This window comes from Capra hircus, chromosome 28 (assembly GCF_001704415.2).
Source record: "Capra hircus breed San Clemente chromosome 28, ASM170441v1, whole genome shotgun sequence".
Classification (NCBI taxonomy): domain Eukaryota; kingdom Metazoa; phylum Chordata; class Mammalia; order Artiodactyla; family Bovidae; genus Capra; species Capra hircus.
In genome coordinates this window covers 27,200,230-27,220,951 of record NC_030835.1, presented here as the reverse complement: position 1 = coordinate 27,220,951, position 20,722 = coordinate 27,200,230, and the positions used below count along the sequence as shown (strand labels likewise).

At 41.3% G+C, this 20,722-nt stretch overlaps 1 protein-coding gene across 1 annotated transcript in view; it reads right to left on the bottom strand.

Annotated features, from left to right (window-relative positions):
* The window catches only part of RTKN2 (rhotekin 2), a 132,561-nt gene extending 115,539 nt beyond the window's left edge, over nt 1-17,022 (bottom strand). Inside the window, exons 1-2 of the mRNA XM_013975552.2 lie at nt 16,736-17,022; nt 5,798-5,994 (exon numbers count right to left, since the gene is read on the bottom strand). Coding sequence (XP_013831006.2) covers nt 5,798-5,994; nt 16,736-16,795 — 257 coding nt within the window. The 5' untranslated portion in view covers nt 16,796-17,022. The remainder of the gene's footprint in view (nt 1-5,797; nt 5,995-16,735) is intronic.

Here is a 20,722-nt window from a genome sequence, read left to right as displayed (position 1 = left end):
TACTATGAGCATAAGTAAGAAATGATCTTTTTTTGAACTCACTTATGAAGGAAACTTTGATGATGCAAGTAAAGTATAGCAGAAAAAAAAGGTTTGTAAAACGGAAGCAGAAGATAGGACACTTCAGCATAAACAAAAGCAGGGGCAGGAAAATTCAAAAACCGTTTTGCAGATACAGACCAAGCATTTGGCTGAAATAAATTTGCAAAGTAGAAATTAACAAACTAATTTGTAGACTATTATGGAAGTAGTTTGAGATCAGACCACAAGAATCGTGGAATGCAGTGTCTATCTGAAGAATTTTAGTAAATTGAAACCATTAGCTGTCTTTAAGAAGTGAACCAATATAAGCAATTCTTTATGGCTATACAGGCTTCCCAGGTGGCACAGTATTAAAGAATCCACCTGATAACGCAGGACACATAAGAGACACAGGTTTGATCCCTGGGTTGGGAAGATCCCCTGGAGTAGGGAAGATCCCCTGGAGTAGGGAAGATCCCCTGGAGTAGGAAATGGCAACCCACTCCAGTATTCTTGTCTGGAAAATCCCACAGACAAAGGAGTCTGGCACAGCGGTCAGAACACTGCAATAAACTAGGCACAATTCACATTGCACTTGAGTGTGTGCACGCGCACGCACACACACAGCTATAATATACAGAAAAAGGTGGTGAGTTTTACTCACCAATTATAAGAGTAGCATATTGACAGACTGCTGTAAACAAGCAATCCTATCCTCTAAACTACGGTCGTAAGCTGTCCACACTCTACCTCTTACCCCTATTAGCTACTGTCTACTCAAACAAGAAAGCTTTTTCTATTTCACTTTTTTTGTGTGGGGGGGGGGGGGCTGCACTGGGTCTTCATTGCTGCCTGCAGGCTTTCTCTAGTGTGGCAAGTGGGGGCTACACTTCATTGAGGTACATGGGCTTTTCATTCTGGTGACTTCTCTTGTTGCAGAGCGCAGGCTCTAGGGCTCACAGGCTTCAGGCACCGTGGGCTCCCGGGCTCACAGGCTTCGGGTACCGTGGGTACCGCGGGCTCCTGGGCTCTAGGGCTCACAGGCTTCGGGTACCGCGGGCTCCCGGGCTCACAGGCTTCGGGTACCGTGGGTACCGCGGGCTCCTGGGCTCTAGGGCTCACAGGCTTCGGGTACCGCAGGCTCCCGGGCTCTAGGGCTCACAGGCTTCGGGTACCGCGGGCTCCTGGGCTCTAGGGCTCACAGGCTTCAGGTACCACGGGCTCCCGGGCTCACAGGCTTCGGGTACCGCAGGCTCCCGGGCTGTAGGGCTCACAGGCTTCGGGTACTGCGGGCTCCTGGGCTCTAGGGCTCACAGGCTTCAGGTACCGCGGGCTCCCGGGCTCTAGGGCTCACAGGCTTTGGGCACCGTGGGCTCCCGGGCTGTAGGGCTCACAGGCTTCGGGTACTGCGGGCTCCTGGGCTCTAGGGCTCACAGGCTTCGGGTACCGTGGGTACCGTGGGCTCCTGGGCTCTAGGGCTCACAGGCTTCGGGTACCGCAGGCTCCCGGGCTGTAGGGCTCACAGGCTTCGGGTACTGCGGGCTCCTGGGCTCTAGGGCTCACAGGCTTCAGGTACCGCGGGCTCCCGGGCTCTAGGGCTCACAGGCTTTGGGCACCGTGGGCTCCCGGGCTCTAGGGCTCACAGGCTTTGGGCACCGTGGGCTCCCGGGCTCTAGAGCTCACAGGCTTCAGGCACCGTGGGCTCCCGGGCTCTAGAGTGCAGGCTCTAGGGCTCACAGGCTTCAGGCACCGTGGGCTCCCGGGCTCTAGAGTGCAGGCTCTAGGGCTCACAGGCTTCGGGCACCGTGGGCTCCCGGGCTCTAGGGCTCACAGGATTTGGGTACCGCGGGCTCCCGAGCTCTAGAGCACAAGCTCAGTAGCTGTGGCATGTAGGCTCCATTGTTCTAAAGCATGTGGGATCTCCCCAAACCAGGGATTAAACCCATATCCCCTGCACAGGCAGGCTGATTCTTAACCAGGTAAGTCCCTTCACTTTTTCCTGAGTCACTCTGACTCTACTATGGATTTTACACAAACCAGACATTTTTTGCATATCTAGATGTAAAAAATGGATAATATACCAGAAGTTAACGAGAACAAGGCTTCCATTACATTATTAGAGTATTATAGTAAGGGAACATTTAACCAGTCATCAATATTCCCAGGTGGTTAAAAAAAGAGCAAACGATATGACTATATCACTGATTTATCAAGTAGGGTTCCTCAACTAAACCAGAAAATGACTACTTTTTTCTCAGTTCTCCCCAAAATGGTACCAAATTAGCACTATTCCACATATACAGAAGTTAAGTCATTACACAGAATGCAGGTCTTGGGGCATTAGGGCTTAACTGTTTCTTGAAACGTCAGTTAACCAGACTGTAAAATGAAGCAAGATATTTGTTTACTTACAAGACAATTCCTAATAAATTAAGAAATACCTGAAACGGTTTGCAGAACGCTTGTTTCTATGTAGAGAGCACCTTGTGAGAATATCTATCAGAAAAATCCAAAACTCATGTACTAGTTTTTATAAGTGAAAGTGAAGTCACTCAGTCGTGTCCGACTCTTTGCGACCCCATGGACTGTAGCCTATCAGGCTCCTCCATCCATGGGATTCTCCAGGCAGGAATACTGGAGCGGGTTGCCATTTCCTTCTCCAGGAGATCTTCCCAACCCAGGGATTGAACCCGGGTCTCTCACATTGTAGGCAGACACTTAACCGTCTGAGCCACCAGGGTCTCATCAAAAGTCACTTATTTGATCACTTCATCTGTCTGTTCTTAAATTTGTTGTTCAGTTGCTCAGTTGTATCCGACTCTTTGTTCTTAAATATTTTCCTTAAAAATTGATTATTTCATTATTTTGTCTCACCATTCTTTTCAATGGTCTGCCAGTTAACCTTCCCCAAAACCCACTTTATCATACCTCTTTCTTGTTGAAAATAAAATGATAAAAGATAAGCAAACAATGAACTGAACATAAAGCCCTCAAATAACTTACTAGAGTAGGTTGGGGTAGTACAGAGTACATGGCTTCTTTGGGGAGGGTTACGTTTTCTCTGGCTTTTAAGTCATTGGGGTTCACATCCCAAACAGAGAGACACCACTGGGTCCCCTTTGAAACAGTTACTTAATATCTCTAAGTCCCTATCCCAAATCTTCAATAAAGTAGTTTATACCTTTCTCAGCTTGTGATGTGGTATTTATAAACACCCTGGCACAGAATATGCCAGCTGGAAAGACTATCAGGAAATACCAATTAAACTCCTATCACTGTAAGCTTTCCTGAATCTTTGCTATCCACATCCTTTCCCACTTTGGCTTGATCTTCAGCTTCATCCAAACACATCTTTTCACTGCAACTGAATAATTCATGCTCATCTTTTAACCTAAACTTTTGAGACTTTTTCTTTTGTTGGAATCCTGCTTTCCTCCTACTAAACAAACCAAACTGTATCTATCCAATTCTTTCATTAGACCTTCCTTGCTGCTGCTGCTGCTAAGTCACTTCAGTCGTGTCCGACTCTGTGCGACCCCATAGACGGCAGCCCTCTGTCCATGGGATTTTCCAGGCACGAGTACTGGAGTGAGGTGCCATTGCCTTCTCCGAGGCCTTCCTTAACTATATCATTTTATAGTGATTTAACTCTTCTTTGAAAAACTCTAGATGTAGTCTATTAATTTTTGACATTTTATCATAAAATTTTAGAGAAGGTAGACTAGTGTTAGGCAGTAGACTCATTAAAGTGCTATTTAAGTTCTGGCAGCAAAGTAAAACTGGAATACTTTTCTACCTTGAAGACCACCAAAACGAAGAAAGGCACAGACTGCTGAGTCTCTGAAGGTAAAGTATTTCACTGCTGAATATACAAATATACTCACATTTTGACAAATTCTGTTCTTTGAATTTGAATACACTAGCACAATATTTAGTAAATGTTCTACAAGTAGTAGATATTTGATAAATACTGGATTGATTAATCAAATGCCATAATTTACATAACTTTCTTGAAGGAACTAAAAAAAACTATCACAGGATTCTTTTTTATCTTTAGGTTCTTTTACGTAATAAGAAAGAAAGTACTGCGATTTTCAGTTACATTTCATCAGTGACCTCGGACTATATGTGCACATAACAAAAAGAAGTTGTAAACAAAATAATTCATACAGAATATTCAGATTTTTAAAGAAATAATAATTAACGGATGCAATGTTTCTATATGAGTGATAAACATAAATGTTGAAATATAAAAGAAATATACCATCAAAGCTATTTTTATCAAAGATAATCAGTAAAGAAACTGAAAGTTGTACACATTTTCAGGTGAGAGTTCCAGATATTTTTTCTTATCTTTGCTATATAAATCCAACAGGGATTAAGACAATTTAACATTTTTACAAATCAGCAACTTCAGGAAAGCTGTACTGTCAAATTAATAAAATGGCCAGTTCACAAATCATTATAAATATTTAAAGAACATAAATATGAAGGGCAGATGTGATTCCCAGAGGAACATTCTACGTAACTGTGAGTGATGGCAAAATACTGAGTGTTTAGTCCCACGCTGTACTTAAGCCAGCTTCCCAGGTGGCCCAGCGGTAAAGAGGATGCAAGAGCTGCAGGTTGGATCCCTAGGTCGGGAAGATCCTGTGGAGCAGGAAATGGCAACCCACTCCAGTATTCTTGCCTGGAAAATCCCATGGACAGAGGAGCCTGGTGGGCTACAGTCCATAGGGTCCCAAAGAGTTGGACACAACTGAGCATGCCTATACTTAAAATCCAGTGCTTCTCAAACTTTTCCACTTAAACAATCCTCCTAAACAAAATGTTGTTATAAATCCTCCTTGATAAAATATTGCTAGGAGAAGGAATGTATACCCCTGTGAGCAGCATAATATAAAACTAAGCCACACTTCTAAATATCTCACACTTTATCCTATAAATTCACACTACAAAAAGATATGCCACAGTTATTCTTTGGCTTTGCCTGTCTTATGACACATAATCATGTACTCTAAGTAATATATTTGCCCCATTTGGGAAGCACTGACTTATTCCAGCGTTATGTGTATCTGAAAAATATTTTCCTAGATTATGATACTGGACAAACTTCATTTTATAATGTCAGGGATAAATAATAGTGAAAATTATTTGACATATTGTGAATACTAATTATATAAAAGGTATTTTTAGGTTTTTAATATATATCTTAATTTTCAAAATGTAAATATTAAGTCAACTGTAGAAAAGAAATTTTTCTTTACTTCAGAAATTAAACAGAGATTAAACAGCTATCCTAAGGGAATTGCTGATTTTTAAGTTCCCTCCCACTGATATCTTTAGTTCTATTCATAGCTTTAATTTTGTTGCCCATTCATTTCAACTTCTATACCTAAGTTTCCCTTTCTCTCAGTACCTTTTTATCAGTTTAAGTAATTAGCTTTTTAAAATTTACTTTGTACACATTAATATTCTAGTATCAATCTTGATCCTTCTTAAAATATTTCCTCACTCCTTGCTTCTTAACCACTTCACTTTACAACCTTAAAGTAATGAACACAATAAAACTGCCCAGTAAAAACTGCTGCCTTAATAGTAAGTTTACTCTAAGCCCTACTGTCAAAATGTTTATGATACTAGAGGCTACTTCAGTATATTTTTTAAAAGCTTTGGTGATTTGACATTTTAAATTAAATTTAAGGTTGAATCACACAGTGTTTTTAATGTAAATATTTAAGTACATTAAAAACCATAGGTAAACAATGCCACTAACCATTTTCCAGCTTGATTTGCAACCTGCTCTTCTAACTTCTGTAGCTCCAATGTGTAAGCCATTATTCGAGCATTGCACACCATGAGATTCTTAACTGCCTGCAAAATCTGGCCTTTTTGAGTGCTCAAAGAAAGGAGTTTCCATATTCCTTCTCGTATTCGAATTTCCAAATCCATTTTTTCTTGAATGCTGCAGTTCTTAGAAAAGAGAGAGGAAAAAACACATTTTAAAAGGCAGAAAAACACAGAATAGTATTTCTTTATATTCCTAAAAAATGAAAAATGTACTATCTAGTATTATAATTTTATAACATATCCAGAAAGTAATAAAGTTTTAATATATGATAGCATAAAAATTGTTACTGTCTGCACAATCTTAATTTCTTGCTTTATTAGGGACCCTTTATAATCTGCTAGAAAAACAGAACAGAAACAAAAGTGAGAAATACTACATATTTTTACTGTAATTGTACAAGATTGAACAGTGTCCCCAAAACATTCTTGTCCTCCCAGAACCTCAGAATGTGACCTTACCTGGACAGTTTTGTAAATGTAATTAGTTAAGATGAGGTCATACTAGATTCATTTTGGCCCTAAATCCAATAACTATTGGCCTCATAGCAAAGTCACATGGAGAAACAGAGGGACACACAGAGAACTCTATGTGAAGATGCAGGTAAAGACTGCAGTGATGAGTTTACAAGCCAAGGAACCCCAATATTGCCGGCAACCATCAGAAGCTGTAAAAGACAAGGACAGATTCTTCTCTAGTCCCTTCAGCAGGAACATGGCCCTGCAGATACTTCTGGACTCCAAAACTGTGACAGAAAAAATTTCTGTTGTTTTAAGCCATTCGATTTTTGTACCTTGTTATGGCAACCTTAGGAAAACAACACAAAAATATAATAACCAAGGTGAACAGTATAGCCTATGTATGTTTCATGTAAGTTGCACTGTGAAATGGCAAGATGTTAACTGATGATACTGAATTAATCAAGGAAAACCTTCCTAAAAGAAGAGATGTTGAATAAAGGAACTAAGGTTTCGCAGCAGAGAGGTTAACAGGCTATTTGTTAGAGTAAGCAATGTAAATAAAATCTCAGAAGCAAGAGAGTCAAAGCACCGTACTAAGAAAATGTCAGGAGCTTTAGCTTCCTGGACCAGAGATTTAGAACACAGTTTTGTATAAATTTATTTTAGCTTTAAGAGTTACCATGAAACTACTAAGTTATTTTAGTTCTGAAAGTCTTTCTTTCATTCTGCACAATGATCTTGTAACATCCTGGCTCTAAAAGCAAGTTTCAGATACAACGTCAAAATTCTATAAATTGATATGTACTCTTCTGATTTGATTCAGTGACTTTTAAAAAAAATTATACATCACTAGATACTTATTTTGATGTTTAGTTGCTAAGTTGTTACTTTTTATTGTCCTACAAATGTGTTAATGCTTCAGTATGTCTACTTCTAAAAATAGATCACCTTGGTTTCTGTGGTTAAAAAAGAATGCTATAATTTACCTTTTAAATGAAATAAAATGTGTATCAAAAATATGAATGAATCTAATAAAAAAAGTTTCAGATACTGAAAAGACAATCTTTTTTAAAAAGCAGAAAAGTTAGAGCAATAGTCTATGAAGATTCAATTCAGTTCAGTCGCTCAGTCGTGTCTCTTTGCGACCCCATGAATAGCAGCACGCCAAGCCTCCCTGTCCATCACCAACTCCCGGAGTTCCCTCAAACTCATGTCCATCGAGTTGGTGATGCCATCCAGCCATCTCATCCCGTTGTCCCCTTCTCCTCCTGCCCCCAATCCCTTCCAGCATCAGGGTCTTTTCCAATGAGTCAAATCTTTGCATGAGGTGGCCAAAGTATTGGAGTTTCAGCTTTAGCATCAATCCTTCCAATGAACACCCAGGACTAATCTCCTTTAGAATGGACTGGTTGGATCTCCTTGTAGTTCAGGGACTCTGAAGAGTCTTCTCCAACACCACAGTTCAAAAGCATCAATTCTTCGGCACTCAGCTTTCTTTACAGTCCAACTCTCACATCCACACATGACCACTGGAAAAACCATAGCCTTGACTAGACGAACCTTTGTTGGCAAAGTAATGCCTCTGCTTTTGAATATGCTATCTAGGTTGGTCGTAACTTTCCTTCCAAGGAGTAAGCGTCTTTTAATTTCATGGCTGCAGTCACCATCTGCAGTGATTTTGGAGCCCAAAAAAGTAAAGTCTGACACTGTTTCCACTGTTTCCCCATCCATTTGCCATGAAATGATGGGACCAGATGCCATGATCTTCGTTTTCTGAATGTTGAGCTTTAAGCCAACTTTTTCACTCTCCTCTTTCACTTTCAGCAAGAGGCTTTTTAGTTCCTCTTCACTTTCTGCCATGAGGGTGGTGTCATCTGCATATCTGAGGTTATTGATATTTCTCCCGGCAATCTTGATTCCAGCTTGTGCTTCTTCTAGTCCAGCGTTTCTCATGATGTACTCTGCATATGAAGATTACTCAAAAAGAAAAACTGTAGATGATTTAACTTGACTATCCAAATCCATCAAATGTACTATTCACATGCAGAAACAGATTTAATTATGTTCTATAATTACATCATATAATCACTATATAAAAACCTTTTGTAGCATAACTCAAAACTGATGTACTATATAAATGTAGTCATTTGCTACTTTTCCTTCTTTACACATGACTGAATTTCAACAGCTCCATCTCATCTTTTTATGACTTGTCAGTCCCAAAGTAAATTCCTTTTTAATGTAACTAGTTATCAATTACAAGAATTATCTGTGTGACCCACATGTCTATAGAAATAAACTCTGGCAGGCAGGTTAGTATTGGAGAACGCACCTATAGAGCAACTTGAAACTGGGATGAAAAACTACCCCACAACTCAAATATAAACAAATACCATCTGGTGCCATTAAATTCAAGTTTTCTTTTTAAATAGTAGAATGAGGCAGCCAGTTGAACTAGCGCAGTCATTCTTAAAGCTGGCTATACATTAGAATCACCTCAGGCAAAGAAAAACAAACAATTAGGATTTTTGGAAGTGGAACCTGCACATTTTTTGTTTTTTTAAGTTCCTTTGGTGATTCAGTGCACAGTCCAGGTAGAGAACCAGCGCTGGACTTCTTGATATTCCCCAGCAATCTGGAAAACTGCAGAAACCTTAAGGAACCAGCAGGTGGCCACAAAAACACTAAGGAATTGGTTTCTAAGGTTTCTATCCTGTAAATGAAGATTGTCTCTCTTCATCAACTATTGATCAAGACTTCATAAAACTGGAGAGACTTGGAGTAGAGTGGAGAAAGGAAATGTACAGTCAGGGCTTTAAAAAAACTTACAGTATTTGTAAGATTAAAAGTTCATTAAAGAAATGAGATACAGCTGGCAGATATTAGAATTCTAATGCAAAGAAGGGACTCGTCGGAAAAGACCCTGATGCCGGGAAAGATTGAAGGCGGGAGGAGAAGGGGACGACAGAGGAGGAGATAGTTGGATGGCATCACCAACTCGATGGACATGAGTTTGACCAAGCTTCGGGAGTTGGGTGACGGACAGGGAAGTCTGGCGTGCTGCAGTCCATGGGGTCGCAGAGTCAGACATGGCTGAGCGACTGAACTGAACTGATCCTTTAGACCAGACCTCCCAGTGGCTCAGTGATAAACTGCATGCCAATGCAGGAGACACAAGTTCGATCCCTGGGTCAGGAAGATCACCAGGAAAAAGAAATGGCAAACCATTTCAGTGTTCTTGCCTGGAAAACCCCATGGACAGAGCAGCTTGGAGGACTACATACAGTCCATGGGGTCGCAAAGAGTCACAACTGAGTTACTGAGCACACACATCCTTCAGAGCAGGGGGCAGCTAACTATAGTTAACCCAGTGCCTGTTTTTGTAAATAAACTTGTACTGGCGCACAATCACGCCCATTTCTATTGTCTATGGCTACTTTCAAGCTACAAAGGCAGAACTGAATAATTTCAAGAGAGACTATGTGGCCCACAAAACTGAAAATATTTACCATGTGTCCCTTTACAGAAGCGGTTTCCTGATCCCTAACTCGGCCAAATTAACATACATAGTAAACTGTGACCTTACCTCCCTTGCTCTACAGTGAGTGGATGTGGATCTTGGAGGGCTTACACAAGTGGGATAAATTAAGTGTATTTTTTTTCCTGGAGTATAGTTTATTTAAAATGTTGTGTTAGCTTCTGTTTTTAATGTATTCCTGGAGAAACAAAAGGACCAGTTTTGCGTTCTCCATACAAGTTCTCTTACTGTAGTATATACTATATGATCTCTGGGTCAAGAAGATCCCCTGGAGAAGGAAATGTCAACCCACTCCAGTATCCTTGCCCAGGAAATCCCATGGACAGGGGAGCCTGGTGGGCTATAGCCCATGGGATTACAAGAGTCAGACACAACTTAGTGACTAAACCACCACTACCAGACCAGAATGTACAGTACTCATCTATGCTTTATATACAGAGAAAACATCTCTGGTCAAGGAAACTACTCTAAATAAGAAAAGCTTCATGGAGTCAAAGGATTTGGTTTTAGTTAAAAAGGGGTACAAAGCTTTCCAAGGCTAGGACTGATGTCTAGTGCCAACCACAGTGAGAACAGTGATTGTGTAACAACAGTAAGCATTCCATGGAGATGCTTACTGACCTCAGAGAAAGAGCAGGAAACTAAAATCATGTTGGTAGAGTCAAGACTGACTAGGACACCGACATTCTAGGAATCAGCGAACTAAAATGGACTGGAATGGGTGAATTTAACTCAGATGACCATTATATCTGCTACTGCAGGCAGGAATCCCTCAGAAGAAATGGAGTAGCCATCATGGTCAACAAAAGAGTCCGAAATGCATTCCTTAGATGCAATCTCAAAAACGAAAGAATGATCTCTGTTCGTTTCCAAGGCAAACCATTCAATATCACAGTTATCCAAGTCTATGCCCCAACCAGTAACACTGAAGAAGCTGAAGCTGAACAGTTCTATGAAGACCTACAAGACCTTTTAAAACTAACACCCAAAAAAGATGTCCTTTTCATTCTAGGGGACTGGAATGCAAAAGTAGGAAGTTAAGAAACACCTAGAGTAACAGGCAAATTTGGCCTTGGAATGCAGAATGAAGCAGGGCAAAGACTAATAGAGTTTTGCCAAGAAAATGCACTGGTCATAGCAAACACCTTCTTCCAACAATACAAGAGAAGACTCTACACACGGACATCACCAGATGGTCAACACCTAAATCAGTTTGATTATATTCTTTGCAGCCAAAGATGGAGAAGCTCTCTATAGTCAACAAAAACAAGACCAGGAGCTGACTATGGCTCAGATCATGAACTCCTTATTGCCAAATTCAGACTTAAATTGAAGAAAGTACAGAAAACCGCTAGACCATTCAGGTATGACCTAAATCAAATCCCTATGATTATACAGTGGAAGTGAGAAATAGATTTAAGGGACCAGATCTGATAGATAGAGCGCCTGATGAACTGTGGAATGAGGTTCGTGACATTGTACAGGAGACAGGGATCAAGACCATCCCATGGAAAAGAAATGTAAAAAAGCAAAATGGCTGTCTGGGGAGGCCTTACAAATAGCTGTGAAAAGAAGAGAGGCAAAAAGCAAAGGAGAAAAGGAAAGATATAAGCATCTGAATGCAGAGTTCCAAAGAATAGCAAGAAGAGATAAGAAAGCCTTCTTCAGCAATCAATGCAAAGAAATAGAGGAAAACAACAGAATGGGAAAAACTAGAGATCTCTTCAAGAAAATTAGAGCTACCAAGGGAACATTTCATGCAAAGATGGGCTTGATAAAGGACAGAAATGGTATGGACCTAACAGAGGCAGAGGATATTAAGAAGAGGTGGCAAGAATACACAGAAGAGCTGTACAAAAAAGATCTTCATGACCCAGATAATCATGATGGTGGGATCACTAATCTAGAGCCGGACATCCTGGAATGTGAAGTCAAGTGGGCCTTGGAAAGCATCGCTACGAACAAAGCTAGTGGAAGTGATGGAATTCCAGTTAAGCTGTTTCAAATCCTAGAAGATGATGCTGTGAAAGTGCTGCACTCGATATGCCAGCAAATTTGGAAAACTCAGCAGTGGCCACAGGACTGGAAAAGGTCACTTTTCATTCCAATCCCAAAGAAAGGCAATGCCAAAAAATGCTCAAACTACCACACAATTGCCTCATCTCACATGCTAGTAAAGTAATGCTCAAAATTCTCCAAGCCAGGCTTCCGCAATACGTGAACCATGAACTTCCAGATGTTCAAGCTGGTTTTAGAAAAGGCAGAGGAACCAGAGATCAAATTGCCAACATCCACTGGATCATCGAAAAAGCAAGAGAGTTCCAGAAAAACATCTATTTCTGCTTTATTGACGATGCCAAAGCCTTTGACTGTGTGGCTCACAAGAAACTGTGGAAATTTCTGAAAGAGATGGGAATACCAGACCACCTGACCTGCCTCTTGAGAAATCTGTATGTAGGTCAGGAAGCAACAGTTAGAACTGGACATGGAACAACAGACTGGTTCCAAATAGGAAAAGGAGGACGTCAAGGCTGTATATTGTCACCCTGCTTATTTAACTTCTATGCAGAGTACATCATGAGAAACGCTGGGCTGGAAGAAGCACAAGCTGGAATCAAGATTGCCGGGAGAAATAGCAATAACCTCAGATATGCAGATGACACCACCCTTATGGCAGAAAGTGAAGAGGAGCTAAAAAGCCTCTTGATGAAAATTAAAGTGGAGAGTGAAAAAGTTGGCCTAAAGCTCAACATTCAGAAAATGAAGATCATGGCATTCAGTCCCATCACTTCATGGCAAATAGATGTGGAAACAGTGTCAGACTTTATTTTGGGGGCTCCAAAATCACTGCAGATGGTGACTGCAGCCATGAAATTAAAAGACGCTTACTCCTTGGAAGAAAAGTTATGACCAACCTAGATAGCATATTCAAAAGCAGAGACATTACTTTGCCGACTAAGGTCCATCTAGTCAAGGCTATGGTTTTTCCTGTGGTCATGTATGGAGTTGGACTGTGAAGATGGCTGAGTGCCAAAGAATTGATGCTTTTGAACTGTGGTGTTGGAGAAGACTCTTGAGAATCCCTTGGACTGCAAGGAGATCCAACCAGTCCATTCTGAAGGAAATCAGCCCTAGGATTTCTTTGGAAGGAATGATGCTAACGCTGAAACTCCAGTACTTTGGGCACCTCATGCGAAGAGTTGACTCATTGGAAAAGACTCTGATGCTGGGAGGGATGGGGGCCGGAGGAGAAGGGGACGACAGAGGATGAGATCGCTGGATGGCATCCCTGACTCGATGGACGTGAGTCTGAGTGAACTCCGGAAGTTGGTGATGGACAGGGAGGCCTGGCGTGCTGTGATTCATGGGGTCGCAATGAGTCGGACATGACTGAGCGACTGAACTGAACTGAGGACACATGACAAAAGCATGTCTCTCAATAAGGGCTTGCTATCAAGTCAAACGGGAGCCTTATCTCATAGGTATTTGAAGTTAGGTTGATAAGACTAAAGGGCTAGGGCAAGGCTAAGAAGGAAATAGGTGACTTAGATGTGAAAACTTAGATAATGTAGGAAACAGAAATATACTAAATTTTAAGAGCTAGAATGGCACACAAAGGAAGTACAAAGAAAATGCCAGAACGGTGGAATTAAGCACTGACTAAAAAAAAAAAAAAAGAAACAAACGAAGCTGGCAGCTGGTAAAACAACAAAACTGCATGAATCCAGATAGAACCTCCACCCATCTAATGCATATAGTTAAACCTTGTTAACCTAGAGACTGCAATGAAAAAGACTGCAAAATAGCATATACAGATACATTCTTTCCAAAAGAAACTGTGTGTATTTTATGAGTTGTTTATGTACAGAGGAAAGTCTGGAAATTGTTAACAATGCTCATTCTGGGGAGTAGAACTGGAGAAAGAGTTCATAAATTCATGTTTCTATGATTACTTTTCTGCAATGAGAAAGTATGCCTTGAATTTTTTTTTTTATAAAGACTGCAAAAGCTTAAACATTTATAAGAAAAGGTAGGTGGCTGCTCCAACTATTCAGATAAATTGGACAAAGGTAGTTACAAAACCAGTCATCTTTCAAGCATGTATGAGTGCTAGGTACTGTTAAGTACTTTAAGTGGAGTCACTCAGTCGTGTCCAACTCTTTACAACCCCATGGACTATAGCCTACCAGGCTCCTCCGTCCGTCCATGAGATTTTCCAGGCAAGAGTACTGGAGTGGGTTGCCATTTCCTTCTCCAGGGGGATCTTCCCGACCCAGGGATCAAACTGGGGTCTCCTGCATGTAGGCAGACACTTTTACCATTTGAGCCACCAGGGAAGTCCATTAAGTACTTTAAAGAGGTTCTCAAATTCCAACAACTCTCTAGAATAAGCAATTTTCCCATTCCACAACTGCAGAAACTGCAACTTAGAAAAGACAGCTAACTTATGCAAGGTTCCACAACAAGCAGAATTGGATTTTACCTTAATTGGACTTCAACGCCAATATTCTATGCTGTGAGTAGTGACAGATAACTCTAATATTCAAGTAGAGAAGTTATACTAGTGAGTGACCATCTCAGAATCTTTGGGCCTATCCCTATCTTGTGGCAGGTTCATTAATATCAAAGGAAATACAAAAATTCAGTGTTGGTCAAGTATAAAATTTTTTTACTGACCCTCAGTATTCCTGTTAGATTACAACCTATTACTATTCACAATTTTTCTCCATGATCCAAATAGAAGGGATTCCACAACGCAATTATCTTAATTTGTTGCTACCTAAGAAATCATGAAGTATTGTACTTTCCTACATGTAAATAATCTCACCTTTATGTATATTTAAGTATTTCTTGTCATTCCACATAAAACTTCTTTTATGACCTTATTCTCATCTCTTTTGTACCATTCCAAAATACTGCTGCTACACACAGCTCAGTAAGTACGCCTGATCGGCCCCACCAACACCTATGTGATAAATGCAAGAGCCTCAAGATACCACCAATTCACTAAAAATCAAATTAAAAAAAAATAATTAGTACAGTCAAAGTGAAACAGAGCAGGACCCTTAAGGTCCCTGCCCCCCACGTCCTCAGCTTACCTTTTTGCCTGTGAAACATCTTTAGCCTAATAATAAGTTTAATCAGAGAAGTAAGAAAATACAGAAGCAAAGAAAAGCTTGAAAACAGGACAAAACAATAATATCAATAATGTAGTCAGTAGGAAAGTCAATGCCATTTAGTTCCTTCTCAAGGGCTGTAGGTAATATTCTAAGCCATATCCCATGAGCTGACTTATGGATACTGAAACTCCAACCAGGAGGAACAAGCTAACTGTTAATACAAGACCAGACAGTAGCCATCACAGAAGCTGCCATAACTCCAAGAACTGGTCTCAAAGAAATGGGAACAAACCTACCCTGGAAATGAAGCTTAACTATACTTAAAACAATCAAGATGCCACTGGTCAGACTACCCAGGACAATTTTAAGATGACTGTCAAAGCTGACTGTGCTATTTCTGCATGCAGGCCCCTCCCTCTGCCTATAAAAGCTCTTGGCCACTTGTCACTGAGGTGAAGTCAGCCTTTGCACAGGAGTCCGCCCTCCCCCAGGGCTGCTCTGGTGGCTCAGAGGTAAAGAATCTGCCTTCCACTGCAGGAGACACAGGTTTGATCCCTGGGTCAGGAAGATCCCCTGAAGAAGGCTACGACTCTAGTATTCCTGCCTGAGAAATCCCATGGATGGAGGAGCCTGGTGGGCTACAGTCCTTAGTGCCACAAAAGAGTGGAAGGACTGAGGGACTAAACAACAACAACTGCCCTCCCCCACTCTGTTGGCCTCCAAAATGCAGTAACCTTTCCTTTCCACCAGCCTTGCCTCTTTACTGGCTTTTAAGCATTGAGCGGCCCAGCTGGATACCATTTACAGTACACAACAAGATAGAAAAAGAAACACTGTGCATCGAAATATTAGAGATTTTTTTTAAATGCTGCCATAAAACAGTATAAATTACTGATAAAGTTACTGCACTCTCTGCAGAGTCATGCTTTAGTTTTCATACCATTATGAAGATGTTCTAATAGCTTTGTATCTGCTGAGGATTCTAAGATTTCCAGAAAAGAAAATAGGTTTCTAAGCAAAGATAATAGGCTGGACCATACGAAATTGCTAATATTCTACCAATTCTGATCTACAAAACTGGGAATTTCATATGGTTTAACCTACTTCAGAAATAGGTAAAACTGGAGATTAAATTGGAAGTGGATATCCCCTTCAAAGGCAGAGTTTTCTTTCAAGCCCCATCTTTTAACTATTCTTTAAAGGTTGAGAGTGGAAAATATAATCTTTTAATAAATGCCAAGAAATAACAGAAGAATCCACTAGCAGACCAACTGTGTCTCCAGTTCAGATGTTCCAGTTTGCTTCTCCATCCCGCCCCATCAAGTTTATACAGCGTGTAGACACAGCATCTACAGTAATTGTGCTTTACATCAAATCTAGTAACAAGCAAACTGTTCTCCACTGGCCTCGGGTGGGCTTCCGGAAAATCGTGGGGCTCCCAGTCCCCCGAGTCAGCCACACTTGCAAAAAGACAAGGTGCCATCCTGGGAGGAGGGGTGAGGGGCAGGTGCGCCCCAAACTCGCTTCCTTCTTCCAGGCCAGCTTCCTTCCTAAGAAACTGGGGGCGGGAGTGGGGAGGTGGGAACAGGGAGATCTCCAAGGTCCACTAGGGCCCCAAAAGTGCAGTCGCCTACTTTTTCCTTTTGTTTCTGGCCTCGGCTGAATTGAGAGGCGGACGGGGGCGTTTCCCGTCGTCCACACAGAACTACCGCTTGAGGACCTGAAGCCGGGCCCCTCCCTCACTCACCTGCTGGGCCGCAAGCCCCGCGGCGCGGAGCTCGTGTCCCCTCAGGACGTGCCTCTCCATCTCCAGCGCCACAGCTACGGCCGCCAGCACAACTCCGAAGGTAAGGTTTGAAAAGCGCGCCCCTGGCTGGAGCCGCGGAGGACGCCAACCGCCGGCCCGGCCGTACCAAGTCCCAGCGCAGGGGAGGGGGCGAGGGGGCTGCGAGCCGGCGTGCGCACGCGCAGAGGGCACCCCGCGCAGCCCGTGTCTCAAGTTTGCCGAGACCCGAGTTCCCGGCGCCGGCTGGGAAGTAGGGAGCAGCTGGCCCACTTAAGGGAGAGGTTGCGGTGTGGGCGGGCCTGGGACAGGAGTGGGCGGGGTCGTGGGGAAAGCATAGCCCACTGAACGCACCTGACCGGAAGGCGCGTTTAGGCTTGTGGTTTTCGAGGCCAGCCTTTTGCATGCGGAGCCTTCGGCCTGCATCTCATCCAACGCCCTCCAGAGCTCTCGGGGTCAGCTGACCCAACGTGCAGTCCCTGGACTCCCACAGACAACCTCAATTCCAGAAAACCAAGTGACACTGCCCTCGGCGATTACTCTCTCACACAACGCAGATTGTCACCCGAGGTCACTTAGAAGCCACGGCCTTATTAATCAGGCTGGTGAGACGTCGTGTCAGGCATTTCACAAGGCTTTTTCTTTTGTCCCCAACGTCTCTTTGTAATTCCAGATGCCCCTCCCCGCTGCTAAGTAGTCTGTTCTTTCTTGGAAAAAACCCTTTCATTACTCTTTCTCCACCAACATCCAAAGTGACAACAGAATGAGGTATTATTTCCCCAGACTCTCATTTCTTGCTGTCCCTGCTGCTGCTGCTGCCTAAGGCACGTCAGTCGTGTCCGACTCTGTGTGACCCCATAGAGGGTTCTCCAGGCAAGAACACTGGAGTGGGTTGCCATTTCCTTGCTGTCCCTAAAGACCAGTATAAAGACCCTTTTAATTATATTGGGAAATTAATTATTGGGAATTAATTATAATGCCAAAACATGGAATCTTTAAAAGTCAAAATTGAAGTCCCAAAGATTTCAGGCCTTTGTAAGTTCTTTAAAACCCCACTGTCCTTTTTTTTTTTTGAAGTTTGCATAATCATAATTTATTAATTAAATGGTCTGTGTATGAAACAATTCATAAACGGGACATCAATCACTATGAAATGTCTGGGTATTTTATTCATCTTCTAATAACTGTTAAAGACAAGCCTATATAGCTGATAACAGGAAAAATATAGATATACACACACATCAAGTGACCTTGTTAAAGTGAATTCATACAGTGGACTCTGAGTTCTAAGCTACCTGTCTATAATACAATGGAGTTTTTTAACTATACCAGAAGAAGAGCTCCCTTCTTTTCTTTTGGCTTGACCACTCAGTACTAAAAAGGAAAGGATTAAACTACTACACTACATTTTAAACTACATTTTATATATATCAACTTCTTTAATATTCATGAAACCTTAACAGATAAATATTACTACTTCTATACTTATAGACCAAAATTCTAAGAAGTTAAGCCACTTGCTCAGTTCAGTTCAGTTTAGTTGCTCAGTCGTGTCCGACTCTTTGCGACCCCATGAACCACAGCACACCAGGCCTCCCTGTCCATCACCAACTCCTGGAGTTCACCCAAACTCATGTCCATTGAGTCGGTGATACCATCCAACTATTTCATCCTTTGTCATCCTGTTCTCCTCCTGTCCTCTTGAAAAAGCAACAGAAGCTTCTTTGGCTTCTAACATGTTTTTTCTCCTAAGGGAAGAATCTATCAAAACAACCCTCCCACCCTCACCTCTTAAAGGCCTGGGGCACTTTTCATTCCTTAAGTAAAATGAAACATTCAACATTTTTTGTTTGCCTGAGACCGCCCTTATTTGAGTCTGTTGTCCCAATCAATATTCCACAGATCTTGTCTTGTTCTAGTTAGAAAGTGAAAGTGAAGTCGCTCAGTAGTGTCCGACTCTTTGCGACCCCGTGGACTGTAGCCCACCAGGCTCCTCTGTCCATGGGATTCTCCAGGCAAGAATACTGGAGTGGGTTGCCATTTCCTTCTCCAGTTAGAGTGGATATTAAATTATGTGGTCACATCCACAAGGCTTTTTTAAACCAGTTAGTCTGAAGAAGATCTGTGAAAATATAAAGGATGCCCTTTCTCTCAGAAGGGTAATTTGCCTCTTTGAGGCCCTGGACCAGTGATTCTAGAAGCTGCCCATCTAGGAATGGCCCTCCCCTTACATTAGGAATGCGTGAGTCATTAGGGATGATGACCTACATCCTTACACAAAACCATGAAATATGTAGAGCTCAAAGCTACTGATACAGAGTTTAACTCATTTTCTCCAAATACAGATCTGCATTCCAGAGTCGTTAGGTACCCTTCTCTGAGTGCACACCTCTCTCTTATACTTACCACTTTGTGGTATAATTATCCCCTACTCAAAGTGAGCCTCATGAACCTAGTATAGTACCTAACCCAGAAATATTGGATGCTCATCTCAACCATATATTCTTTTTCATATATCACACACAGCTCTCAATCAAAATACTTAGAGAAACCATCACTTCAGGGAAACAGGACCAAGCCAACCAACTGTTTTTTGTTTTGGTTTGTCTTTTAAATAACTGCTTATTTACTGAACCTGGAGCACATTAGACAAACAACCAATTTTAAATTTGCATCTTTTAACTCAGTTTTGAAGTGTTTACACACACACACACAAATTAGCATGCAACAGTTGTCCTAAGGTAAAATATAGTCACCTTAAACTGTTGCAAGTATTTTCACCCAAAGTTGACAAATTATTTACCCTGAACATGAAAACCTGTAACAAATTTAAATTTATTGCATAAAACTCATTCCTTGTAGTTTTCCCCTTGCAAAGATCAAATATATATATATATAGTAACCAATATACATCAGTCATAACATAATCCTGGCTCATCCCCACACCAAAACCAGATGTTCCATTAATTTTAAACCCATCATCAGAGGCCAAGAAAAAGTCTCTGACAAAACAAAATTCACATGTGCCAAAAAAGAAAACACCAAGAAAAATAAAAACCCTAGTACTAACAGTGACGCTCAATACCCTTATTAAAGTGGCCAAAATGCCACTGATCAAAAATAAAATAGCAAGCCAACCAATTTTAAATTAGACACTGAGGTAGGAATATTTGATGAGTAAATACTAGGTACATAATTGGAGATACACTAGGAAAAAGAGACCTAGGAAAGGTCATATTTAGTAATTATCTGTAGAACAGACAGTTGCTGTTATAACTATTCTTTTTGGAGAAGATACAATGAGGTTCTGTCTCTTTATTATTCATCAAGGGATGTGTTCAGGAAGTACTCAAGATACAACTATTATACAGTGATTAAAATAGCTCAGAGTAGGAATGCTATTTCCTTAGTTATACTCAGGTCCTTTGGTATTGCTGCTAATTTCATCAAACAGTTTTCTCTGGTGTATGCAATGTACATGAAAATTGAATAATCCATGAAAACCACCAAAAAATTAAAGATATCACATGAAGTAGTTTGGTCAGCTTGAGGGTGAATGAATGAATGAATTTTAAAACTCCCAGAAAGTAAGAAGTACTACCTTTCACCATCTGAGATGTTTGAGAGGTAACACTTGGTGGGGGGGGTTCTCTCATTTGACAGATAACAGCCCACCCTCCTTGGGTTCCCACAGTAGGTAGAGTCTCACCGAGCTGCCCAGGCATAGGAACTTCAACTGGAGGTTGAGTGATGGAATTACTGTCCTATCAATGTCACTTCCCATTGTAAGTTCAACATTTAATATAAGTATCAGTTATAGCTAATATAACAAATACTTAATAATTAATAGAAAATCAGTCTGGCATAAATGGGACAGCCAATTTAGATAATACTAATAAATATTAAAGTATATTTTTCTTCTCTTTATTAACCATACTCCTTTTGTTAACT